The sequence below is a fragment of the Miniopterus natalensis genome, chromosome 12, assembly GCF_054644295.1.
Source record: "Miniopterus natalensis isolate mMinNat1 chromosome 12, mMinNat1.hap1, whole genome shotgun sequence".
NCBI classification, from domain to species: Eukaryota; Metazoa; Chordata; class Mammalia; order Chiroptera; family Miniopteridae; genus Miniopterus; species Miniopterus natalensis.
Window position 1 is genome coordinate 44,488,774 of NC_142092.1, and position 24,359 is coordinate 44,513,132.

At 40.5% G+C, this 24,359-nt stretch overlaps 1 protein-coding gene across 3 annotated transcripts in view; it reads left to right on the forward strand.

Annotated features, from left to right (window-relative positions):
* NTRK2 (neurotrophic receptor tyrosine kinase 2) overlaps positions 1–24,359 on the forward strand; it is a 283,569-nt gene that overhangs the window by 145,135 nt on the left and 114,075 nt on the right. For 2 of the 3 annotated variants that reach the window (XM_087822730.1, XM_087822731.1), the window contains one exon: positions 16,479–16,667. In XM_087822730.1, coding sequence (XP_087678856.1) covers positions 16,479–16,667 — 189 coding nt within the window. Of the gene's footprint in view, positions 1–10,917; positions 10,966–16,478; positions 16,668–24,359 lie in introns of all 3 variants that reach the window. The other variant, XM_016223028.2, reaches the window with a different exon arrangement.

Genomic DNA, 24,359 nt, shown 5'->3' on the forward strand with positions numbered 1-24,359 from the left:
AGAGGCAGGGGCTGTGATTATTGTATTCTATTCTTTATTATATACCCATTTATCACATTGTTTAGCTTCTATCAGGTGAATGAATTAATGAATAAATGGGAAAATTCAAGGCATGTTTAAGAAATGCAGACTAACAGTTTCACTGGGATCTGATGTATTTTAAAGGGAGTCATAAGTGATTAAGCTGGGGTCAGGTCAAGGTTTCAAATGCCATTGAGCCTTTGGGCCTTTATTATTTACTTACCCCCAGGTTTATATAATACCAGAGTGTTTACAGTGGTCTCACATACCCATCAGCTCACGATCCTAAAACAGTCCCATCAGGTGGCCAAGGCAGTAATTATTGCTCTGAGAAGAGACTCAGGGAGACCAAGTCACTGTCAGGCTGTCAGGAAGTGGTGAGTCCAACACCGAAACCCGAAGCTTAGAGTCCAAGTCCAGTTTCTGTCCCTTCACCCTGTATTGACCCTCTGTTCCGGGGTCAGAATGGCACTTTTTGGTGTTTGGGAGCAATAGAAGTGACCATATCAGAGCTGTTTCTTGTGAGGTACAAGGTAAACTGAGAGAAAGGGACTGGCAGCAAGGTCACCAGTGACAAGAACATGGGAATAACACGAGAAAAGACTAAACTCCCACAGGGACAGTGAGCGTAGACAAGCTCGGGTTTCCTTTTAACAGAGATGAAAGGTTTTAAGATTAATTCCACTCTGCTGACATGATCCAGGACAGTCTTTCTCAGTCTCGACACCACTGACACTTTACACCTTACATTCTTTGTTGTGGGAAACTTTCCTGTGCATTGTTGGCCATTTAGCAGCACCCTTGGCCTTTAACCATTAAGTGCGAGTAGCACACACCCTCCACCTCATTTCTCGCATTGCAACAACCAAAGTGTCTCTGGCCATTGCCAATTTCCCCCTGGGAGGCAAAATGGCCCTTATTTGAGAGCTACTGACCTAGCCAGTCAATTTGGATTAGTTTCCAGAAAATCAGTGGTTCTTAAAGAGCATATTGGGCAGTTAGTGGGGAAACACTAAAGAAAGAAATACAGTTTCATCTTATGGGTTTAAGTTTCTTCCCCTGACAGTGAGTCACCACTTCAAGTGATACTAAACATGGTGGCCAATCATTAATTTGTGCAACTGGCATTGAATTTTAAATAATGGGTTTTAATTTTGTTCTACTTAGGGTCATTTTATTCAATTATTTTTATTCAACACCCAGCTTTAGGAGTGCATATAATCCTGTTATGTCCTATTCCATTATGGGAACTTCTTAATAGAAGAGCACACAGTCCTAAAATTAAAATAAATATCTTGGCTATTGCATTGGCCTTACACATTTCCTGACCTTGGCTGGATTCAAGAGTGTGGATTGGGGTGGTGAATGAGAAGGGAGACAGTAGCTCTTTGAAGAGAACAACAAAGATGCTGAAGGATGACGCGAAGCAGGTCATCATGTTAGATTGCAGGGAAAGGTTTGCATACAGCTGACAATGGAAAATACCCTGTAGTGAGAATCATGGCTGGAAACCCTACCATGCTCTTCTCCCTTCAAAATTTCATAATACACCACACACAAAAATTCCTACATGATGCTTTGCATTAGTTATAACAAATGTTGGTTAAGAGGAACTAAAAAAATAATTTGCATGTTTTATATATATGAATATAAATGATGCAAGCATAAATATGAATATAACTATAAATATGTAGCAGCAGTTGCATAGACATTTTTCAAATGCATTTAATGTGACAACAAACCTTGTGCAAAGAAGGATGGAAAGAATAGCCTTCCTTTATTTTGGCCTCACTTTGTAATGGGTCACAATGGACAGGTCTGAGCAAATCAAGGATGTCTGAGTCATTGTTTAGGTTTCCATGGAAACAAAAGCTCATGGGAATTTGGCATAAAGTGTATGCCGGTCTCTATGGGCCTGTTGCTCTCTTTGAAGGCTACTGACACCACTTCTAAGATCATTCCCTGAGAATCGTCCAATTTCCTTCCCAAAGACTTGCTCCCAGTGCTCCACCAACATTGCTTTGCAGAGAATTTGGGGCAAAGGTCAAGCAGTCCTTCACTCAACATTAAGGCAGTGTGAACAGGGAAATTTGTTGCGTGTGCATCCAGACATCACCTGGCTTCCATGAAGGGAGCTTGTGACAAATAAAAAAAGTCTTCATGGAGCATTTTGAGCTCTCCCTGGGATGTAGAGTAGAAAGGCAAAGCTTTGATATGATTCTCTCATGTCTGTCATTTCTTACTAGTAAGTAGAAGTTGCCCCTGCTTTTCTCAAAGTTCCAAGCTTGGAAACAAATTATTTGGCATTCCAGGTTCCATTTTTTACCCACCCAGGAAAGATTTTGACCACTTTTGTTAAAGAAAAAGCCTTCAGAATTTACAATAGATTTAAATAACCCAACACTTTGTACAGTTTAATTGTGAATGACTAAGCTGTAAGCCAGCTGACCTTTCTTTGAAGTAGTCCACATGTTCAGAATGAAAGGTGAATTAGTTGGAAATTTTATTTTCTCAAAATTAAATGTCTGAAATATGGGGTGAGGATATTTTGCCACATTCCAAGCAAGTCTATTTTCATCTATTCTTATTTAAGCCTTCTGAACTTTGTCTGTAGGACTTAAGGCTCTGGTCTGCTTTTATTTTATTTATTAATGCTGCTATAGAAGCTGACCAATTTTCCCTAATTAAAATAACATCTAATCTCTAGTAAGTTCCTGGCATATAGCAAGTATTTAGTAAGTACTGCTTTTTAAAATTGCTTTTGCAGAGCACTGGTCCTTCTCTCAAGATAAGGATATAGTGACCCCAAAGCATCTGAGTGTTATTTAGCAAGAGAAAATCTAGGCCAGTTTACTGAGTGTTTTTCTTTAAATTGAGCATGATCTCGCATTCCCAAAATACCCTGGAAAGCTATATGAGGCCATGTGGCAGTCTATTCTCAGTCATATGTGCCTGATGATTAGTACTATAAACTGCTAGAGCTTGAACAAGCCTTCAGTGCCATGTCTCAACCTCTGTCTTTGTGGAGTGGGAAATAAAGTCTTTGCAGGGGGAGAATGACTCTCCCAAGGTCATACTGTTCCTTTCTGGCAGTGGCTAGAGACAACCCACATCTGCCATGTAGTCCAGTGTCTTTATTTCATACTCTTACCTGGAGTGCTGGGTTCTAAGTACTGCTCACCTTTATTTTTTAATTTTTATTTACTTTTTAAATATATCTTTATTGATTTCAGAGAGGAAGGGAGAGGGAGAGAGATAGAAACATCAATGATGAGAGAGAATCATTGATCGGCTGCTTCCTGCAAGGCCCCCCACTGGAGATCGAGCCCGCAACCTGGCACGTTTCCCAACCAGGAATTGACTGGATCATATGTCAATGCTCAACCGCTGAGCCATGCCTGGCAGGGCAGTGCTGCTCACCTTTAAAGACTGTCTTTGGTGAGGTTCCATTGGAGGGCCACAGATGAATCAGGAAGGTAGCAAATATATTTGCAAAACATAGTGGTTTTATGTTGGGTGCACAGTTTGCATATTGGCATTTTTATTAAACTCACTGTACTTCGTATTGTTATGCATTTTAAAAATTGTTCTAATTCATTCATAACAAGTGGTTATTGAAGCTCTGTGCAAGGCACTAGAGAAAGTGGTGAGTACACAGGCAAGATCTTTGCAGCAAATACTTTGGTGATTCACACATGTCCTCTCAGCTCTTACCGTCTCTGTACTTGCCCATGGTATCGTGCCCAAATCACCCATGACTCTCTGTCTAAGGGCTTCCTCTTAGCCAGAAGCCCTCAACCAGTGACAGATGGTAGTTGGAGGGTCAGTGACCCAACTTCCTCACCTTTTGGATGGGATATCTCTGAGGTACTTTCTATACCATCGCCCCAGGTTCCCCAGGAATTTGAATTCTAGTTGTCCGCAGTGTAAGCCGCTGGGAAATGTATCCATCATGGGCTTCCCTCCCCTCCCTGTGCTACTTCCTCCCCTCTAGTGTTTCTTGGGTCCCTTCCTCATAAACTGCCTTCTCTTGAATCCTTGTGTAGGAGTTGGTTCCCAGGAGAGCCTTCTCTAAGATGGTCACTGCTTTCCTGGAGCTCAAGTTCTAGTAAAGGACACAGACGATACACAATAAATTAAATAAATAAGGTGATTTATTGGTACATACTGAGAAGGACGAGATGATTGTGAGAGAGGAGGGGCTGAAAGAGACTCTGGTTAAAGTGATGAGGTTGGGGCCATTCAGAGAATGTGATAGTTGACCTGAAACCTGAAGGAGGAGAAGTGGTTAGGCATAAAAAGAGCCAAGAAGATGATTCTGGGAAGAGGCAAGAAAAAGTGCAAAGTGAGCAGGAACAAGAAAGAGGCCTCTGTGGCTGTTGATGAAACAGAGGGGTGAGGGGCCTGGGAGGGTTAGCTGAGGCCACGTCATGCAGGAGTCTACAGTGATGATCAAAAGTCTACACTAAATGCAACAAAAAACCTTTAAAGGATGTGAAGCAGGGAAATGCAATAATCTGATTTATATGAGAAAATGATTACTCTGGCAGCTCTGTGGAGAAGAGATTAGGGGAGGCAAGAATAGAGCAGTTGAGTTAGGAGGCTGCTGCGGAAATCGAGGTGACAGATGATAGATGGTTCCCAGCACCCAGATCAAATGTTGATAGGGACTATGATTAAATAGAATGTAAATGCAGAATACATATGAGTTTATATCTTTGTCTCTAAAACCATTTATATGTATTTCAGTGGTTCTTAACATTTGGGGGTTAAGAAGCCTTTGACAATAGAATGAAATCTGTGGACTTTCCAAAAAAATGCAAATAAATATGGATACACAATTTTGAATTTTGTGAAGAGGGTTGGGAAGTCATGGAGTCAGTTAATTAAAGCCTCAAATAAATAAATAGATAAATAAATGTAAGATCTAATTTACATATATTATTTTCAGGTATACAAGATAATGATTCTATTTTTTGTATATATTGCAAAATGATCACCACAATAAGTCTAGTTAACATCCATCACCTCACATAGTTACAAATTTCTTTTTCTTGTGATGAGAATTTTTAAGATCTGCTCTCTTAGCAACTTTGAAATATGCAATACAGTATTATTAACTATAGTCGCCATGTTGTACATTACATCACAGGACTTAGTCATCTTATAACTGGAAGCTTGTACCTTTTGACCCCTTTGACCTTTTTCTACCATTCCCCCCATCAACCACCAATTTGTTTACTGTATCTTTGAGATTACTCTCTCTCTCTCATTCTCTCTCTCTCTTTAGAGTCCACATATAAGTGAGATGATATGGTATTTGTCTTTTTCTGACTTGTTTGCTTAGCATAATGCTCTCAAAGTCCATCCACGTTGTCACAAACCACAAGATTTCCTTCTCTTTTATGGCTGAATAATATTTCATTGTATACATAGATCACAATTTCTTTATCCATTCATCCACTGATGAACACTTAGGGTGTTCCGTATCTTGGCTATTGTAAATAGTGCTACAATGAACAAGAGGGTGCATATATCTTTTTGAGTTAGGGTTTTCCTTTCCTTCAGGTAAATATCAGAAGCGAAATTGCTGGTTCATATGGTAGTTTTATTTTTAATTTTTTTGAGGAACTTCCATACTGCTTTTCATAATGGCTGCACCAATATATATATTTTTTTCTTTGTGTGTATGTGTTAGGGTAGACTCCCTACCATGGTAAATAAGTCCCAAAGTGGATACTGGTTCAAACACAATAGTTTAACTTTTGCATATGAATGAGAGTTGGGATAAATAGCTTCACTGGACCTCAGTAGAATAACAGTTTCTACACCCTCTACACTCACTGGGAGAGTTAGTAGGGAATTTCTCTGCTAACTTCAAGTCATAAAGTCCAAGTTTGATATAAATGCTGTCCTCATTCTGGATAGGTAGAAGGAGGAAGCATGAGGTAGCATACATGGGAACTCTTGATGGGCCAGACCCAGAAATGGTACCCACCGCTCTGCTCACTGTCCATTGGCTATAATTCAATGATATGGCCGCAACTAACTTCAAGGAGGGCTGGTTAATTTAGTCTATCTCTGGGCCCAGGAAAAAAAGGGAGAAAACAAAGGTTTCAGAGAGCAGTTAGCAGTTTTAGCTAAAATACACGTATTTTTCTTTATATTCTTCACATTGGAAGAATGTTCAATGTTACTTGGAGATGAGTATAATTAAGTCTCATTGGAGTCTGAAGGAAGGGAAGGGATGAAGCCAATGAAAGTAGGTCAAGAGGATTCCAGGACCCTTTGAATCATGATTTCTACAACCAATTTAACTCAAAGCAAGCCCACTCCTAGTCAGTGGACATGGGATTTCTATAAAGGTTGTGTCCTTGAGTGAAAGATTAAGATTAAATTGAAGTGGAAACTTGGCCCCAAACTACACTGTTCAGTGGCCCGAGGAACTGGAATTAATTTGAAGCAAACTATTACTCACTTTGATTGTGTGTTGGTTGGAAAGGGAGATGCTTATATTGTCAGCAAAGCATCCATTGTATTAATTTTCCCTCCACTCCAGGGGCCAGTACTCCTAGTTCTTTGCTTGAGGTAGAAGGCATTTGGCTACTCCATTAAGCGCTTAGTGAGCATCTATTCTGTGTTCAGCACTGGCTGGTCCACACCTTACTCGAAGCAAAGGCAGCCCAGAGATCCTCTTTCATGTGTGCTTTAGGGAGTGGATATGACCATAAGAAACGAGGGAAAGTACATTTCTGTCATGAATCATATTTTCCCACTTGCTTCCATTAGGATGTTAGAGACGCTTTTCTGGGGGTAGAGGGTGGTGAGTCTTGCCTTAAAATATAAATAAATTACATTTTAGAACACAGGAAATTTTAGTTTCTCCAGAGTTAAAAGGGAGGGAAGCTGATTTTCTCCTGACATACTAAAATGATTTTTATGACACTTAAAAAAGAAAAAAATCCAGAAATTGCATTCTCTGGAATCAGATCCCTTCTAACAATCTCTTTTAGTGTCTGTGCAAGTCAGCACCCACAGGGAAGATTAGGTTTCTCCATGTTGCCTGTTATTTGCTCCCTCCTCTGATTCTCAATGGCATCATAAATATTCCTTTTCAACCCCCTAAATTTTTGCTGTTTCCTTTGGGAGATGTTTGAAAAGCAATCTTTATTGCCATTTATATTATTTAGTTTAAGTTTCATCTTAGAGTTGTTCATGGGTTAATGTGCCATTTTAAAAAAACATGTTTCTCTTCCCTGGTCAAGGAAGGCTGAACTTTCTTCAATATCAGTTGGATTGAATTGGTTCATTTTATAATTTAGACTCTTTTTTGGTCTAGATTCCGAAAGGAGTTTCTCTAAGCTCGCTGTGACTACATTTGCTTTTGAAGGAGCCTTTTATTTTGCAGTGAATAAAGTGTCTATTATTAAACAGAATAGAAAACAATGCTTGGCAAGACTTGACTCCCAGTGGATGAAACATCGCAGGAAATTGAGAAATTGTTTCTTTTTGGCCTTGTGGGAAAATTTTGCTGGTGAAATTTAGTATTAAGTTTTAAGACTACTGCTTAAATCCTTCAAGAAAGAGCTGTCAGACAGGGGACAGCTTTCGGGGTGGGGGAGGGGAGCAGAGGTACCAATGTGACCTTGGTAATCTGGTCATAAATTTTCCAAGTATCCTGAGGTACGGTCAAGAAGGCTGTATTCTTACATAATAATTGTGTTACTGTTGAAGAGAACTTAGACACCTTTTAGCAATTTAGGAATAAGTTTGTCAGAAGTTAGCCTCAGTTGCATACCCTTTCGTTTGTTCCTGGAAAACAGGGTGTTTTGTGTGTACAAACAAGAAATGTGTCCCCGGTACAGCGTCTGGCTTCTGCTCTCCCATTAAACCATGGGTTCTTGAACTTGGGCAAATCTACTTTGGGCATTAGACATGTGTTCTGAGGTCTGAACACCAGTCCCCACATAGACGTCTTATTTGGGATTTGTGGCTCACACCCGTGAGACTGTCAGTTTAACCCCCTAGCCCTGTTTCCTTTCTAAGCTCCTTGGAGACACCGTGGGCAGTATCACCATACGTCTCATTGTCCAAACCCCTAACTTTCATTGTTTACTTCCCACACTTCCCTCCACTTGCAATTCATCACCATGTCCTCTTGATCTCCCTAAATATGCCTGATAGCCATCCCCTTCCCTTCCCCATCCCACCTCCCAGGACCTGGTTCAGGCCACTGTCCTCTCATGCCTTGATTTCTCTAGAAACCTCCTTACCAGCCTCGTGCCCTAAGTTTTGCCTTCTTATAATCCTGTTTGCCTCTGCAGCCAAAATTACTTTTCTAAAACTAATCTTGATCATGTTCCTGCCTAGCCTGAGATTTCTTGTTTTGGGGTAGGGGCTGGGCTACCTATAAAATTTAAACTCTTGGCTTAGCCTTTATTTTTTTCTAAGTTTCCTTTGCTTTCAGTCACATCAGCCCCTGACACAGGCAGGACTGCCCATGTTAGCCACGACTGGACTACTTACACTGAGAATGCCCCTCTACTTTCTCTCATTCTTGGTTAATTCGAATCCATGGTCCAGAAACCAGAGAATTCTCCCCTCCCCCTCCCTGAAATGGATAGATGCACCTCCTTGGAGTCCCATGCACCCTGGACATACTTCTAGGGTAGCTGATCTTTGATTGTAAGCTCCTAGAGTGTAGGCCACACAGCTCATTTCTCTTTGAATCCTCTGGTATTCCTGTTGAATAAGTAAATGAGAATAAATGACTACTTATGCTTTTTTATATACAAAATTAAATCCTGATTGTAATGTTGTAAACTTTGGCTACTTTTGGCTATTTTTGGAAAGGCAATTATGAAAGATTTTTTAAAAAAATTTTAAAAAACCTGGATTTGTCATCAGAAGGCTGAGTCACTATGAGCTGTGACTTGCTAAGTCTATCAGCCTCCCTGAGTCTCAAGTCCTTGTCAATGAACAGAGGATACTATATTAAAGGGTTTGGCTGAGGACCAATGGAGGAATGTCCATGGTGGAGGGCAATACTTGGTGAGTGATAATGACTGCACGGGTGTTATCTGCCTTATTTTGATTATTTCCATATCTGCAGTCCTCCCTACTGCACCCATGCCAAACACCAGCCCAGGAGCCATAAAGTGTGAGTGGCTTCATGTGGCACAGGTCGGGGTGGGTATTTGCCAGGTCTCTATTCAGTTAGGTGGAGACATACCAATGGCAAGGACAGAAGTAGGTCCTTAGCTTTCCCACTGGAAATACACTCCTACCTTCTCACACACTGTTGGTGACAGTAAGGCCAGGTATAGTGGGACAGCAATTGATAATATGTGTTGAGAACCTTAACAATATTCATCCCCTTTGACCCTAATTGCATTTCTAAGATTTACCTTGAGGGAATGATTTTTGAAAATGGGGATGGGAATACCTAAGACAAGTAAAGCTGTTCCTTGCAGTTGTGTTTATAAGAGTTAATGACTGTAAATAAGTTGATGTGTAAATCAGTGGGGGGCTGCTATGGCAGTGTCCTTCAGTGGGTCCATAAGATGGAAACATGATTTTGAAACATGCTCAGGTGAAATAAGCAGTCTTAAAAATTCAACTTACGGTTTAATTAAAACTGTGTAAATCAAACAAACATAGAAAACAAAAAGTAATAAGTAGGAAAATACACTCTGTTCTGAAAGGGATTAGTCGTAGTTAAGAAATCCATGGCCAGCCCTGCCTCCCTAGACCGAGGACCAGTGAATGAGGTCCACTGTCTTCTGTGCAAAGGAATCTTTATTCGGCTTTGAATAGAGGCCAGACCTTCATCCTGTCTTCTAAAACCTGGAAGAAAGCATTCGGAGGAATATCAATCAGAAGTAAAAACTGGCTTAGAGTTTGGAGAGTGAAAGTCCTGGAATACCAAGGAAGGAAGAGCTAAACACAGTATACTTGAAAAAAATAGTAATCATGACAACTTTGTAAGGCATTTTAGAGTATGCAAAGGGTTTTATATACTTTGTTTCATTTAAATTGGCCCCCTTTCTACATAGCTTTTTATCCTAATTCTTATAAAAATCATTACAGATCTAAAAAGCTGAGAAACACTGTTACTTACTTGGTCTCCATTCATTTATTGGCCTTGTGTCCAGGGATTTCCCACTGTGCAGAATTCACTTTGAACCCAGCAGAAATTACCTAGAAGGGAACAGTAGGGCCCAGGACACAAATAGACATTTCACTGTGGCTTTCTTCACTGGAGACCTGCAAACATTTGGCAGACTTTTCTTACGCATGCCAGTGAAAGCTTGTGTAGTAAGAGGCACAGATCTGCCGTGAGCTGCCCACCGTCACACAGCAAGTCAGTTGTGGAATCCATGTGGAATTGATTCCCGTTTCCCCCCTCGAACCCCCGTCCAGCCCTAGTGTCAGTTCTCCCACGGGATGTCGTGTTCCTCTTTTACTGCCTGTCTTAGCTGCAGAAAAGATCTGCCTTCTCTTCTTATATTTGCACTTGGCTGAGGTTCAGAACCTTCGTGCATTTGCCAGATGCGTTGTGTATTTTCACCTGGCAACTTTTTTGTTCTGTTCGATACTTTGGGGGAAGAGAGAAAGTGAGAAAGGAAGAAAACTGCTCAGAGCTTTTAACCCTGGGTTTTGGTCATTTTTCTTGAAGACAGGCAGTTGTCCCTTATCTGACTTGAGCTTTCATGTTCTCAGGATGAGAACTTGATCTTTACACAAAAATCCAAGGGTTGGGTGTTTGAGAGGAAGCTTCGGTCCCTAATGGAGCTTTGCAAGGGAGTTGGAGTTATTTTACTAAGGACAGTGTTGACTACCTCTGGTTTACGCTTCTCTTTCAAAGTTTATTTTATGTTTTGTTGTGGTTTTCAGATTTCTCAGGGATTGGATTTGGGAAAGTAAAATCAAGACAAGGTGTTGGTAAGTAGTTACTCCTTCTTTGGATAAGTAATGAGCTTGTGTTTAATTCAGGTGAAACTGCTTGGTTCTCTTCATACTTGTTGGCCCTTGATTCATTTTTTGTGTGTGTCCCTGGTTTCTGATTTGCTGAAGAAAGAGACCTAGAATTTTTCCAGAAAAGGCATAACTGTTGCTAATTGATTCAGTACATGGTTTTGTGTTTTTGAAGTTGCCTTGTTTTTACCCTCTAGGGATATGTCAACTATCACCCAGTTCTAGGTTGTTGATGCATTTCTAAGAAGGTTAAGGAAATAAAATACAACTGTACTACAGCTCCATGCACAGCAAAGTTGGCTGAACATGCATGTCTGGAAAAGCATGGGTCTTAACTTTCTCTCTTTGGCCGTGGTGTAATAAATTTCTGAATTTGTAAATCAGCTGTTTGTTTATGACCATTTCTCTTTCAAAACAAGACTAACATCCAGACACTATGATTTGTGCTTGATTGCATTTGATTCCTTGCAATTGTGTTGACAATTGAAAAGCAGAGCTTATAGCTAACAGATGAGTGCAGATAATGCATCTCATCTCTAGGATTGAAATCAGGTGTGATCTCCCGGGACCTCCAATTTGTTCAGTATTTTCTATGGGTACAGAGACAATGAAGAAGAATTGCTTAGAAGGCATGAAAAGACAGACTCCCTTCCATTTGCATGTGCATTTCCAAGATCTAGCCATCTTGGGCATCTGTTAGTTAGTTTTTATTTTGGTTGCAAGGTTGGCTATAGGTAAAATTGCAAAGTACAAGAGGTATACTAGTGTCATGGAAACTTTCAGTTCTGAGCCATCCACCCCATATGTGTTTATCCATCCATATGAGGAACACTGTTTCATTTCCCTTTTTGAGCTTGATATCAGTCAGTTTGACCCTTAACTAGCCCCATGAATTCCAAGGGAAAAGCTCTTAACCAGCAAAGAGAAAGTGGAGATGTGGCGAAGTTGGAACATTAAACTCAACCACCTCAGGATTTATTGGTGACTCCCCAGGGAAGATTTCAGGTACAGCTGACCATAGGCATTTTGCAATACCAGGGAGTGTCCTGCTGGGCAATCTTGAAGGTGCCCTGTTTTATGGCTTGTGCTGTGTGTGTGTGTGTTTGTGTGTGTGTGTATATGGTTTGTGTGTGTGTGTGTGTGTGTGTGTGTGTGTGTATGAACTTCCCAACAACAGTGCTGTGTGATGGGATCTTCCCTTCATTAAATAGCAAATCACTGCAATACTTAAACATTTTTCAGGCCTCTTTGCCCTGCAGAGAGCTGCTGGTTCCCAGAAAGCTTCGATAACAGGATTTCACCCTTTTAGGCCACAGCAAAATAACCCTTCAGAACTATTCTTCAGTTACAGTTCACCAGAGGTGCTGCTGCTTTAAAATGTTGGTTTTGCGATTATTCAGGTATGGTGAGGCCAATAGGTCAGGAGATGAATGCCATCAATGAAAAGATAGCTCATTATTCACAGTTGCCAAGAGGAGAGGTCACGCCATATCACAGGGGAGCCACAGGGAGGAGCACCTGGGTCAGTTAGGAGGCAGGGGGAGTGAGGGAAAAACACGGACTAGAACTTTTATTGTGGTTTCCTCAGGAAGGACTGGGCGAGGCAAGGTAAGCAGGTTGAGGATTGGATGGTTTGGGGAACTTCAGTGAGTTCTGGGGTGTAGGAGCTGCCCCTCATTGTCTGATACCTGGCTCTGGGGCAATGAGGCGTGTGGATAATGGCCTGGAGTATAGTAACTTGATAAGGAATGTGGTTGGGGTGTAGATTATGGATTAGTTGGCTTGTATATGAAAGGTACACTCAGAGGCTAATTCTTTACTATTTGTAGGAACTGGCTAACCCTGGGTGGGGCAGTCCCTCCAATGTCATCAAGGCCCAAGATGTTGAAGCCTGAAAATACAGAAAATAAAAGACAGGCTAATACAGCTGCTCAAGAACAGTAGTCTCTTCCCTTGCCCTGAAGGTGTTGTTGGTTCTGGGAGATGAAACTCCTTCCCCAGGTGACCTTCATTGATTCTCATCATAAGAAATAAGCCTAAGTTAGGTTTAGAAAGGCCTGTAATGTGTTACCCAGCAGCTCTGATAGAAGAATAAATGTCTCTTTGAACTTGAGACATATTTTTTAAAGGAGGCTAAAAATGTTTCCAGGCATAAGTCATATTTGTCAGCGCAGTAATTAGAACTCCCTACTCCAAACTCAGCAAACTGCACATACCCAACAATTTAAAACTTTTTTATTAATCTTATAAGATATTTTCTCAAGTCCCCGTATGAATTCCTTATAACACTGCGATGTGCCCCGACTGGGCTTCTGTATGTCTTTTCTCGTGTCTCCTCAGTCACGTGCACAGACACACAGTGACACATCGTGTGACATGCACAGACAGGCTGCTGTCAAATTATATAGACATTCATTGTCCCCGTTGAGAGCTTTCTTTCTCCCTTCCCAACTTCGCTGAGCTCCATTAGATCAGAATGTTCCTAGAAAAATGGGCTGAATTCCTGCAACCTTGAGAGGCACATCAATCTGCCAGGATTTGGAGCATCAATAATGAAGAACACAGCACTGGAATTAATATTCCAATTGATAAATGGTTGCGGTTTGTATGTCCGTCAGATTTGTCAACAGTGACTACCTGGCAAAGTGAAAAGGCTTTTGAAAAATTTCCTCTGGGGCTTTATACCACAGAGTCAGGGATTTTAAACAGAACGGCCAGGGGAAGGAAAGGATGTCCTGTGGTGGAGGAAGGGACACAAAGAACAAGTCTCTGAGTTGATCTCTTTAAGTTAGGGCCCCACTGTGTCCATGGCAGATGATTCAGAGCTCAGATTCCTGGAGGAATCTCAATGTTGTCTTCTAGGTATCAACCTCCTCTGAAATGATGAGATGCTACAGGAATGTTGATAGTCTGTCTTGGGCCAAAAGAATCAGAGACGAAGGTAACTAGGATCAGTATGTTTCTACTTGTTGCAGGGGCCCCAGAAGCAAATATCCCTGGCCTTTAGACAGCATATAAAGTATTTGAACATGATAATTCCTGTATTTCTGGGGGTAAATGTGTAGCCTAGAATCTGTTGAGAAATGTGTGACCCTGCCGCTCAGCGAGCTCAAGCAGTAGCCTACTTGGGCAACCCCGAAGAGGGGACAGATGCACAGGGAACAGAGTGAGGGAGCCAGCGGGGGTAGAGAAGGGGGTTACTGACAAGATGCAGAAACCTTAGCACAACACATTTCTATTTTCCATGTCTGGGTTTAAGCTCTGAGTGATCTAGGCCTGCCAGAAAGCAAATCATAAAACAGGGATGGTTAAGGATACTAGAAGGAATTTGTCTTGTCTTTATTCTTGGCAGAATTTCTGCTCTTTGCTGACACCAACGAGCTAGGCACAGGACGAGCACAACTGGGGAGATTGCCTTTGCTTTGAGTGTTCTGTGGCTTCTAAATTGGCTGTGTGAGGACTTGTTTGTGGAATTAAGCCAGAGTGTATCATTAAAGGCATCTTAAATGAACATCCCCTTGAGAGAATGCTTTAAAAATTACCTATAATAGCAGTTGGCTGCTTCCTGCATAGTTTGTTTAAGATTCAGCTAGCTGGGGACTGTCCAATTGTTATCACTACATACTGTGGTAATCCCCATATGAAGGGGAAAACGGATTTTGAATTGGGAGATGGATTACTATGATATTTCAGAGGGGATTTAAAAATGTACGATGCAACAGCTTTTGTTTTTAGGATTGTGGTGCTTCTCGTTGAGATAGTTAAGTGTGAGGGAAGAGGTAAAGAATGGGTGGATGGGCTGAGACGTGCATCCTGGGGGTGCATGAATAAGCCTTCTCTTGCTCAGGAAGTTGTGCTTTTCCCTGGTACTCCTTTGCCGTGGCTGTGTACTCGATCCTGCCCTGTCCCTGCCTCCCTTTTGTCTTCCTCATTATTTTCTCCCTCTCTTCCTCTTGGCTTATGCCAGGATTCCTGGCCAGTGGTTGCTTTCTGCAAGACCCTGCACCCCCTCAGTGCACTGCAAAAACACACGTCATAAATACATGTCTAGGGGGCTTTGTCTGCTTTTCATGTATGAATGTCTACCATGAGCCGCCGAGATATTAATTGTTTTGAAGCCTTCATATAGACCTTTATGTTCGAGAATCTATTTTCTGTTGTAACAGTATGGGTTTAGTGGTCAATGGATTAATATTTTAGATAAGACACAGTAGACCGTGTTTATGGGCATATATATTCTGAGGCTCTGGACTAGAAAGTTAAAGTGTCATATAAAAAATGCTATGGTTATTGCTTTAGTTGTAAAAATATCCATAGAGTGACTCTATAAATAAAAAATATTATGGCTAAAGGTAAGGCAGGTAAATTGCTGTGGGATTGAGCCATTATTTTGCAGGCAAAAGTGGTACAGCTACGGACAGAATATACAGAGAGAGAAATAGAGTAATAGGAAAGTCCAATGTAATTCTAGTCCACCCATTGTAAGGTCACTTAGTAATACCTAGTAACAATTCATACTCATGAAGCACATTTAAATTTACAATACATTTTCATATCAGTAGTCTCATAAAATAACAAGCAGGTATCATTTTGCACATTTTACAAATGTAAGTGGATGCAGAGGAATAAAGAAGGTAAGTAACTTGTCCAAAGAGTAGAGAAAGGAACTAGGGTCTTTGAGCTCCTAGTACGTCTTTCAGTACACTGTGAAACAGGATCTTAGATTGATGTTGGGAGCGTCAATGAGCGAGTGTTCTAAAGATGTTCAGAGAACAAAGAGGAAGGCTGCATATTAAATTACAGAAGAAGGAAGTACTGAAATTGGAACACTCACATGTTGCAGGTAGGAATATAAAATGGTGCAGCCACTTTGGAAAACAGTTTGGTAGTTCCTCAAAAAGTTAAACTGAGAGTTGCCATATGACCCAGCAAGCCCACCCAAGAGAAATGAAAACATATGTCTAAACAAAATCTTATACTTGAATTCTCATAGCAGCATGATTCACAATAGCCTCAAAGTTGAAACAACCCTAAATGTCCATCATTTGGTGACTAGGTCAACAAAATGTGGCATATCCATACAATGAAATATTATTTGGCAAGGAAAAGGAATAAAATAATGACACATGCTACAATGTGAATGAAGCTTAAAAACATTAGGCTAAGTGAAAAAAACTGTTCCAAAAAATCACATAGTGTGAATCCATTTACACAAAATTTTCAGAGTAGATAAATTTATAGAGATAGAAAGTAAATTTATAGATGCCTAGGGCTGGGCGTGGGGAGAATGGGGAATGACAGATATTTAGAATGTTTACAATGTCCTAAAATTAGATTATAGTGATGGTTACACAACTCTCTGAATATACTAAAACCCACTGAATTGAACATTTTAAATGGGTGAATTTTATGTATATGAATTACAACTCAACAAAAGCATTAAAAATTACAGGAGGATATGTATTTTTTTCCAACTCCAGGCCCAGCTTCAGTTATCAGCAATGATGATGACTCTGCCAGCCCACTCCACCACATCTCCAATGGGAGTAATACCCCATCATCTTCAGAGGGCGGCCCCGATGCTGTCATTATTGGAATGACCAAGATCCCTGTCATTGAAAATCCCCAGTACTTTGGCATCACCAACAGTCAGCTCAAGCCAGACACATGTAAGTACAGCTGTTTATACTTATTGGCCCATTTGCTGCATAGCTGTATATACAAGCGTGCTTATCAGAATCCTTGGCAAGGATGACTCTGGGGAGGAAGGCAATGAAATGTCTGAGGATTTTGGGGGCTTTGGGAACATGGAATATATTCTTTAGTTTGTTGCTTATGGAATTCTCAGGGCGTGTCTCCTGCTGGGCTTGGAACTGTGGGCAATTACTGGCTTCTCTTGGGATCCATTTTCCAAAAGCATTTGTCAACATGAAGTTGGAATCAAGGAATGTTTATCTTGAAAAATATACAGAAAGAAACCAGAAGTATCATTAGAATGAAACATATCAGTTATAGAAGACAGGCAATTGGTAGGATTTAAATTTGGTTTATTGAAAATAATTAAAATATACACTATAGGTAGTCAGGAGGCACTATGTTGCACACAGGTGGTTTCAAATTCTGGTAGTTCTGTATTCTTTGTTCAGTGCTAGTTCTCAGCATGAAACTTGTTGTGATGCCATGATAGCAAAGAGACATATTAAGTATGCTGACTTATAATTTTCAGAACCAAATGAACCCATTAGCCTCTTTGAAAGCTTGTAATTTTTTCAAGGACTTTTACTCTATTTTGTGAGCCATTGTTCAAATATAAAAAATGGAGCACAGCCTTAAGGACAGCAAAGAATAAAACCACAATAGACAAACAGGCTTTATGCCATTGGAACTCTAGACCTTCCCTCACAATGAAAGAGGAGCTATGAAGGTAGAACATTAGGTGGCCCAGATCCTAGGGGTTCCCTGGCACTGAATAATGGGTATCTTCTGTCTTTTTGCATGTTCTCACCCCACTTTAAATGCTGTTATCCTGCCTCAGAGGTGTGGTGAGACTATTGTGGTGGTACTTGGGGACTTACTTTCCACTGAGGCTCCATGGGACAAAGAGGATTAGCAGTGAGTTTCAGATCTGTTCACATATGAGGAAACACATGTTATTTCCTCCTGTTTATTCAAATTTATCCTGATATGTTTAATAATGGATTTGAATTTAATTGTTAGGAAGAAAAGAATTATAAGCTTGTAATATGTGAGATTGGACCCCACCATAGGTTTCCTTTGAATATGTAATATGACAAGATAAATATAATTGCAGATCTGAAGAATATTGAGCTTCCTGAAATAAAATGTATTAATTAAAATCAAGGTATTTTTAATTCTAACATTGTAATTATGGTATGAATAAGATGAGTAGAGGCATTGCTTAAAAATGTGCATTCTTTGTTGAGATAGCATCCTCCAAAGGTCCTTGAAATACCCTGCATGCATACGAGTCAAATATCGAATAAGGCAAAGCAGGATATTATGGAGAGAGACGCTGTCATCATTTTGATTGTTCTCCCTAGGAACAAAGTACTTTGACAGTCCTGTCACCACCAGTATCAGTCTGTATAAAGTATTTCAGATAGCCTGAGGCCGTATTATAATTAAAGTTGACTAAAATCAACCTGTCCTCAAAAGTTTGCTCTCCTTCATTGATAGAGGAAAAATAAAGCTGATAAAACTGAATAATCAAGTAGATAGTATCAGCTCAAGAAGTCCAATAAGAGAACAAATGACCAAGCAAGCAAGCAAACAAACAAATGAATGAGATCCTATAGGAGAAAGTGGACTAGGTGGCTGCTGGTTCTGTGTTTCTATCTAGAAGTGCTTTCTTCCCTTGGAAACCCCACAAGAAAGTTTCCAAAGGTTGTTTTCTTAACTGAGAGTTCATGGAGATTTTTGCAAAGGTTTTGAATTAGTCATTTTTATTATTTTGGAAGATTCTTGGTTCTGTGTCCTAGCTATTTGACACCACCTGCACTTAGGAGGAATTTCAAGAGAGTTGAGGAGACCTGCAGTCTCCCCCAGCTTCTGTCCTCTACCAGAGGGATCCAGACCATGGATTCTCCATTTGATGGTTCCTTCCTTGGAAAGTCTTGCTGGGCCCTTCACCTAGTCATCCTTACTCAGCTCAGTATTTTCAGTCACTCAGTATCTTATAGCAGAAGAAAAAAGTTTTTCCCTCTAGGCTTCAAGCCATATTCTCTTTCATGATTTGAACAACAGTTAAAATTATACATCTTCCATGAATCCTTTTTCAAGGAAATGGGAATGAAAAAGCAATTTCTTTCTTCCCTTAACTTTGACCTTTCTTAAATGTCATGCTTTACCCCATATTTTTTTCCTTTATCTTCAATGTATCTGTTGCTTTTTGTTGAGTATGACCACTCTCGTATATATGTTTCTATAGTCTTGTTTATGTTAGACTGTAAGCTCCTGGAGAGCAGAAACAATATCCGTTAAATTATTCCTTCATAGCATGGGACATGATGTACCTTTGATGTTGGCCAGATGTTGATCAGATGTGGATGTATATTACTGAAATATTAATTACTAACAGACTTGTAACCAGTAAAGATGACCCATAGCCTTTTTTACTGGTTCTATTCCTATTAAACTTGCCTACCTAATAGTTTGTTAGACATGTTTTTAATAATATATTAGCCAATTTTAACAGATTTAGATAATTTTAGTAGGAATAATCTTTTAACAAAAACTCCTATCTTTGAACATCCTAATTATAGTCATCCAGAAATTCAAATATTTTTAAATGCATAGATCTGATATACAGAGGGATCTGCTGCTATAGACCCATACAATTTTGGGAGATTAGATTTGAATTAAGTGATTCTCATGGAACATTTTTACAACTAACGTCTAAAGAACCTTTAGAGAAGTGACCTTCCAAGAAGTTGGATAGGTTACATCTGAAAAACAAATTGAAGATTATCTCAGATAAAGTTAAGAACTTTTCCCATGTGCTTCAAGTAAAATATCACATGGACAGCACACCACCAACCTCTGGACTTATCAGAGGCTTGGGCCACAAGCCAGCATATTTATTTCTCTTTCCTAAAGGTGTTGATATTCAAATATATGTGTGATCTTACAAAGAGTGGTCCCAGTCTTATTTTACTGAATTGTAAGAATCTAATATAGAAGGTGAAGTTCAATTCATTAAATATTTATTGACTACCCATAATACTCCTACAATGTTAGGAACTGCAGATTTGGTGATAATAATGGCATGTTCCTTGCCTTCAGAGAGTCTTGTCAGGGAGACCAGTGGTTAAAGATATCATCATATAATTACAATGCACAATAATAGGACAGCTTAGAGCAAGGGTCCTAAACGCTAATTACTTACAAGATTATGCAGGTCAGTATGAAAAACACGCCAGATCAGAAAGACTATATGGCATTGTGAACACTGTGCTGGAACATGGCCTGGTATTACCAGATACTCCAACTTTTCCAGAGAGAACAGGCATTTATTAAAATATTTTATGCGAATTCCCCAAATTTAAAACACTGGATGGGAACAATAAATGATGCCGATTGAGCCAGATTTGGTCCATTGTCCACCACCTGTCTGTGATCCCTGAGTTAGACCTTAAAGATCAATTAATACAAATACTTTATTTTACAGACAATGCTCAGAAGTTGCTTTTCCAAAATTACTCAGCCTCCATACTTATGTAACTTTGTTTTAAAAACAAAGAAACAACAGCAACAAAAATACCACCAGCAAAACCAGACTTCTTTAAATTAAGTGAAGGATGTTAATAAATTATATCCCCAGAAGTACGTTTTTACAATCAGGAGCTATGTCAGGCTTTCACTGACCAAGTCTAGAGATGGTTTGCAGGATTTTAGAGCAATCTGAACAGGCTGAATTGCTCCTGAGCACTTTCCAATAGCAAGTCTGTCTACTTTATTGCAGGGCCCAGAGGTTCCCCCAAGACCGCCTGATAATAATTTGGTATTTGGAGGCTCCTGTGTCACTGCAGGAACTAAAGGAGGCAAAATCCATGCCTGATGGAGGAGAAGAGTTCTATGGTTATCTGCAAATTCTGGCCAGACAACATCTTGACGTCACTCCTTAGCTTCCATAACCTAGCCAAGCAAGAAGTTACCTTCCAAAGAGAAAGCAGTGTGCTCTAATGACTAAACCCTCAAAGTGCTATGCCACTTTAACTATAGACCCATCTCCTCGATCAATCAGGATGGCAAGCTGGAGCCGAGGAGCTCAGCAACATCAAGTCTGGAGTTGGTCTTTAATTCAACTAGTCTGTATAGACGTGTCTGAAAACCATATCGTCTGACAGCACGAGGTGGTTTCCCAGTAGGATTGACAAATTCGGCTCAAGGGCAGCTGTGCTGTTATCCTCTCCTTGACTGCTGAGAGAATTTTTGCCAGGCAGGGTACAAAGGGAGCTGGAAAAGAAAATAAAGGAAGAAATAAAATATATTAACCAGCAAAACCCCCAAGTCATCAATCTTGGGTTCTCTTGAAGAGTGGGAATGTGTTATAGCTTCCCCTGCAGGAAAAACAAATGCCATAGACTTATTGTCATTCCTAAAATTGTGTCTTTCCTAGAGCAGCCTTGTAAATTAGCTAGGGGCCGAGGCCTAGGGCCTAAAATTAAATGAGAATTGTCTCTAAATATGTACTGTATGTGTTCTCACAGAGCATGCCCTCTATGTGTGTTTAGGGCTAGTAACTCCCTGTGGCAGATGCATATAAAGAATTCCGACTTTTCCCCCTTTTGATTCCATTTCCAATGAAATGGATCTTTGTTGATTTCCTGCAAAATGTGCCATACTTCTCCAGGTATTACAGTTCGTGTGTGTGTGTGTGTGTGTGTGTGCTCATGCGTGTGTTTTCCTATTGGTTACATGCTAATTAGGCAATTATGTAGATAAGCACAGATTCATAGACCAGCTAAGAATAAGGAAAGGAAGTGTAATAAAGGGAGGGAGTGTTGTAACAGTTGTTGAAAAGATCACACAGGGCACCCTCCTGCTCCCATTGACTGTCATACCCACACCATCATTGTGTTGCCAACAAGGGGAGGGAAAGGAGGTGATATTTTTCACAGAACTGCAGAGGTTTTGAATACATTTGCATACTTTGAGTACACATGAGCAAAAATTCTGAATTATATCCAGGACCCTAGGAGCTCATTAGACCAAAGTGTGAGGACACAGAATTACCCGAGGTTATCTTCCAACTTGAGTGCCATTCGTGCCTGTGGTCCATTTTGATGGTCAGGCGTAGGATTTAAAAACATGTAGAAACAATTGCTTTAGCACTTATCTCTGTCCTTTGCCTCGTAATTTTGTCTTTCAAAAATATATTTTCTTCTAAGCATGTAATTGGCCAAATAATAGCTGGTTTGGGAACGGCTTATATCCCTTTGAAGGCCATGGTCTGTACTTTACAAATAAGCTAAGCCCATTGTGCCCAGCACGAGTGTTAGGACAGAGAGAACGCAGTTATTTTCAGATCCTTAGAAATTGCTTCGTTTACGGCACACTGGGTTGACAATTCCCCCCTTGGGGGTCTTTCATGGCACATTGCTCGAGTTCTGTAGGTCCCAGTTCAATTCTCTCTCCCTCTTGGTGCAATAGTCCCCCATCGCTAGCTATAACAGCTTGATATTATATTCTCTTTTCAACTCCAGAGGAGATGGTAAGAAGCTATCAAACAGTGCTTTAAAAAGCAACTTGAGTTCCCTAGAAGAAAGGAAATGAATACATGCTGCATAATTACATTTACAATGTAAGCCACGTAAACTCCACTGAGATGAAGATTTGTTAGCAAACCAGTTTCAAGCACATTTACAACAAGTAAAATATGAGACATCATTTTATTAGCATTTGACCACTCGGTGATATTATTTGTTATCAAAAAAGAAATACCACCTGATCACAGGATCCCTAGGTCCCTAGAGAAAACACTTCTATCCTACAGGTAACAGCTGAAAAGGAAAAACAACTATGGATTTAGGTCAAAGAGACACTCATACTGATATTCTGAAAACAGTTTTACTTCCACATCATCAGCCAGCCAAGATGGAATTATGCATCCCCCTCACATCAAACATTTCAATCCAATTTCACCAGATCATCTGCTCTGTGCTGGAAGTGTGCCAATAGATGCAGCATCTGAATGCATTTGTTCTGGGTGTTTCCCAAGGCCCAGCTCACTGGAGAGTGGGTACCAGCAGGGTAAGCCCAATCAAGTTACTCCCCCATTTTGGTTTCCAGTTGGTCACTCTTGCATGTGCAGGCAGATTGTGGACCAGGGCCAGCTCAGCAAATGCAAATGTAGAGCAGCCTCTTGTGTTGGTAAGAAGCTCATGCTACCCAGATGCTTTGAGCTGTTGAGTGTTCCCTATGGTTACGTTGAGATGGCACAATGGGAGATTTTCTTGGATGTGACACTCAGTCCTTGATGGTGGCAGATTTTCTCCTTGCAGAGTGCAAGTTTTCTCTGTCTTTACTAATTCTGGCGGACTGAGAGGGTAACCCACCATGTTTGGGCTGCTCAGGTTACTCAAGATGCCAGTTCCCCTTAGTGAGACGCAGTCTTACTGCCCTTGATCCTCACAGATGCTGTAGTCAGTTTTTGTTTATTTGTTTGTTTGTTTGAGTGTTCCTTTCTTGTTAGTTGTTACTTCTCTTGAAAGGCAAGTAAGATGAATTTGCTCCATACCTTGGACAGGAAAAAAACTGGGGAAAGAACTGCTTCTTAGTTCAACCTGATAGCCACGCACAAAGGCCATCTAGCTCCTCAGGTTCAGTCCCTAAGTGGAAGCAAGAGCTGCCTCCTGAGGGGAGCCCACAGGGTTGCTGAGTCCATGCTGTGTGCTCCCTTTTGCTGAGAGAATGCTTTGTAAGGAGGGGACAGTTAAAAGGCAATATTTGTGGCCTATAGGAAAAGGGAACGTCAGTAGTACAGTGACCACCAGGACTGAAGAGGTTAATAGGATGTGAAACTTCCAGTTTTAAACCAGGAAAAGTCCAGGCAAACCACAATGGCTTGGTCACCCGAGTTGGTATAGATCTGATGGTTTCTGCCTATAAGACAAAATTAAATCTTAATTACCCCAAATGCCTTCAGGAGCCCTAAAATGTGATACTTTAAAATAAAAATAAATGTTATAGGTTATAGTGGGGAATTTGGAAAATATAACAAAGATGAAATAAAAATTCTCCTGTAATTCCAGTAGTTAAAGATAACCGCTGATAATATCATTTGGATGTACGATTTTCTAGTTTTGTGAATGTTCTTTTAATCTCCTGTGATATAAAGTCGAGCCATATGTGCCCCACCCGTTATTTGGACTGGGCTTTGTTCATATTTCTATAGCAGTGGTTCATCTTGGGTGGATTGTGCTGGAAAATTAGTAGGAAGTACAGTGGGTGAATTATTTCCAGTTTCAGATTTCATATTCGCTCCATGGTGTATGGGTTAAGATAGAGCTGGGGGTCTAGACTGGTTTAGAGTGACCCTAAATCCATAGGAGCTCAGCTCCCACATCATAGAGGAGAGGAGGCCTGTGTTGCGGGCTGAGAAGACTCAGGAAGTAAGAGGCTCCCGGTTCTGCAAGGCAGGCCAAGAGTTCTGGTTTAGGGTCAACACTCTTGATGACTCCAAATGTAGATTCCTACTCAACTGAAGCAGCTGGTCACTTTTTGTCTCCCAGTTCTTCACCCTGGCCAGCCAACTCCTTTCATGGAGATCCTAAAGGGCTGGGCTGGTTATATCCGATATGTTTCCCACTGTTCAGGGATGCCTTTCTTCCACCAGGATC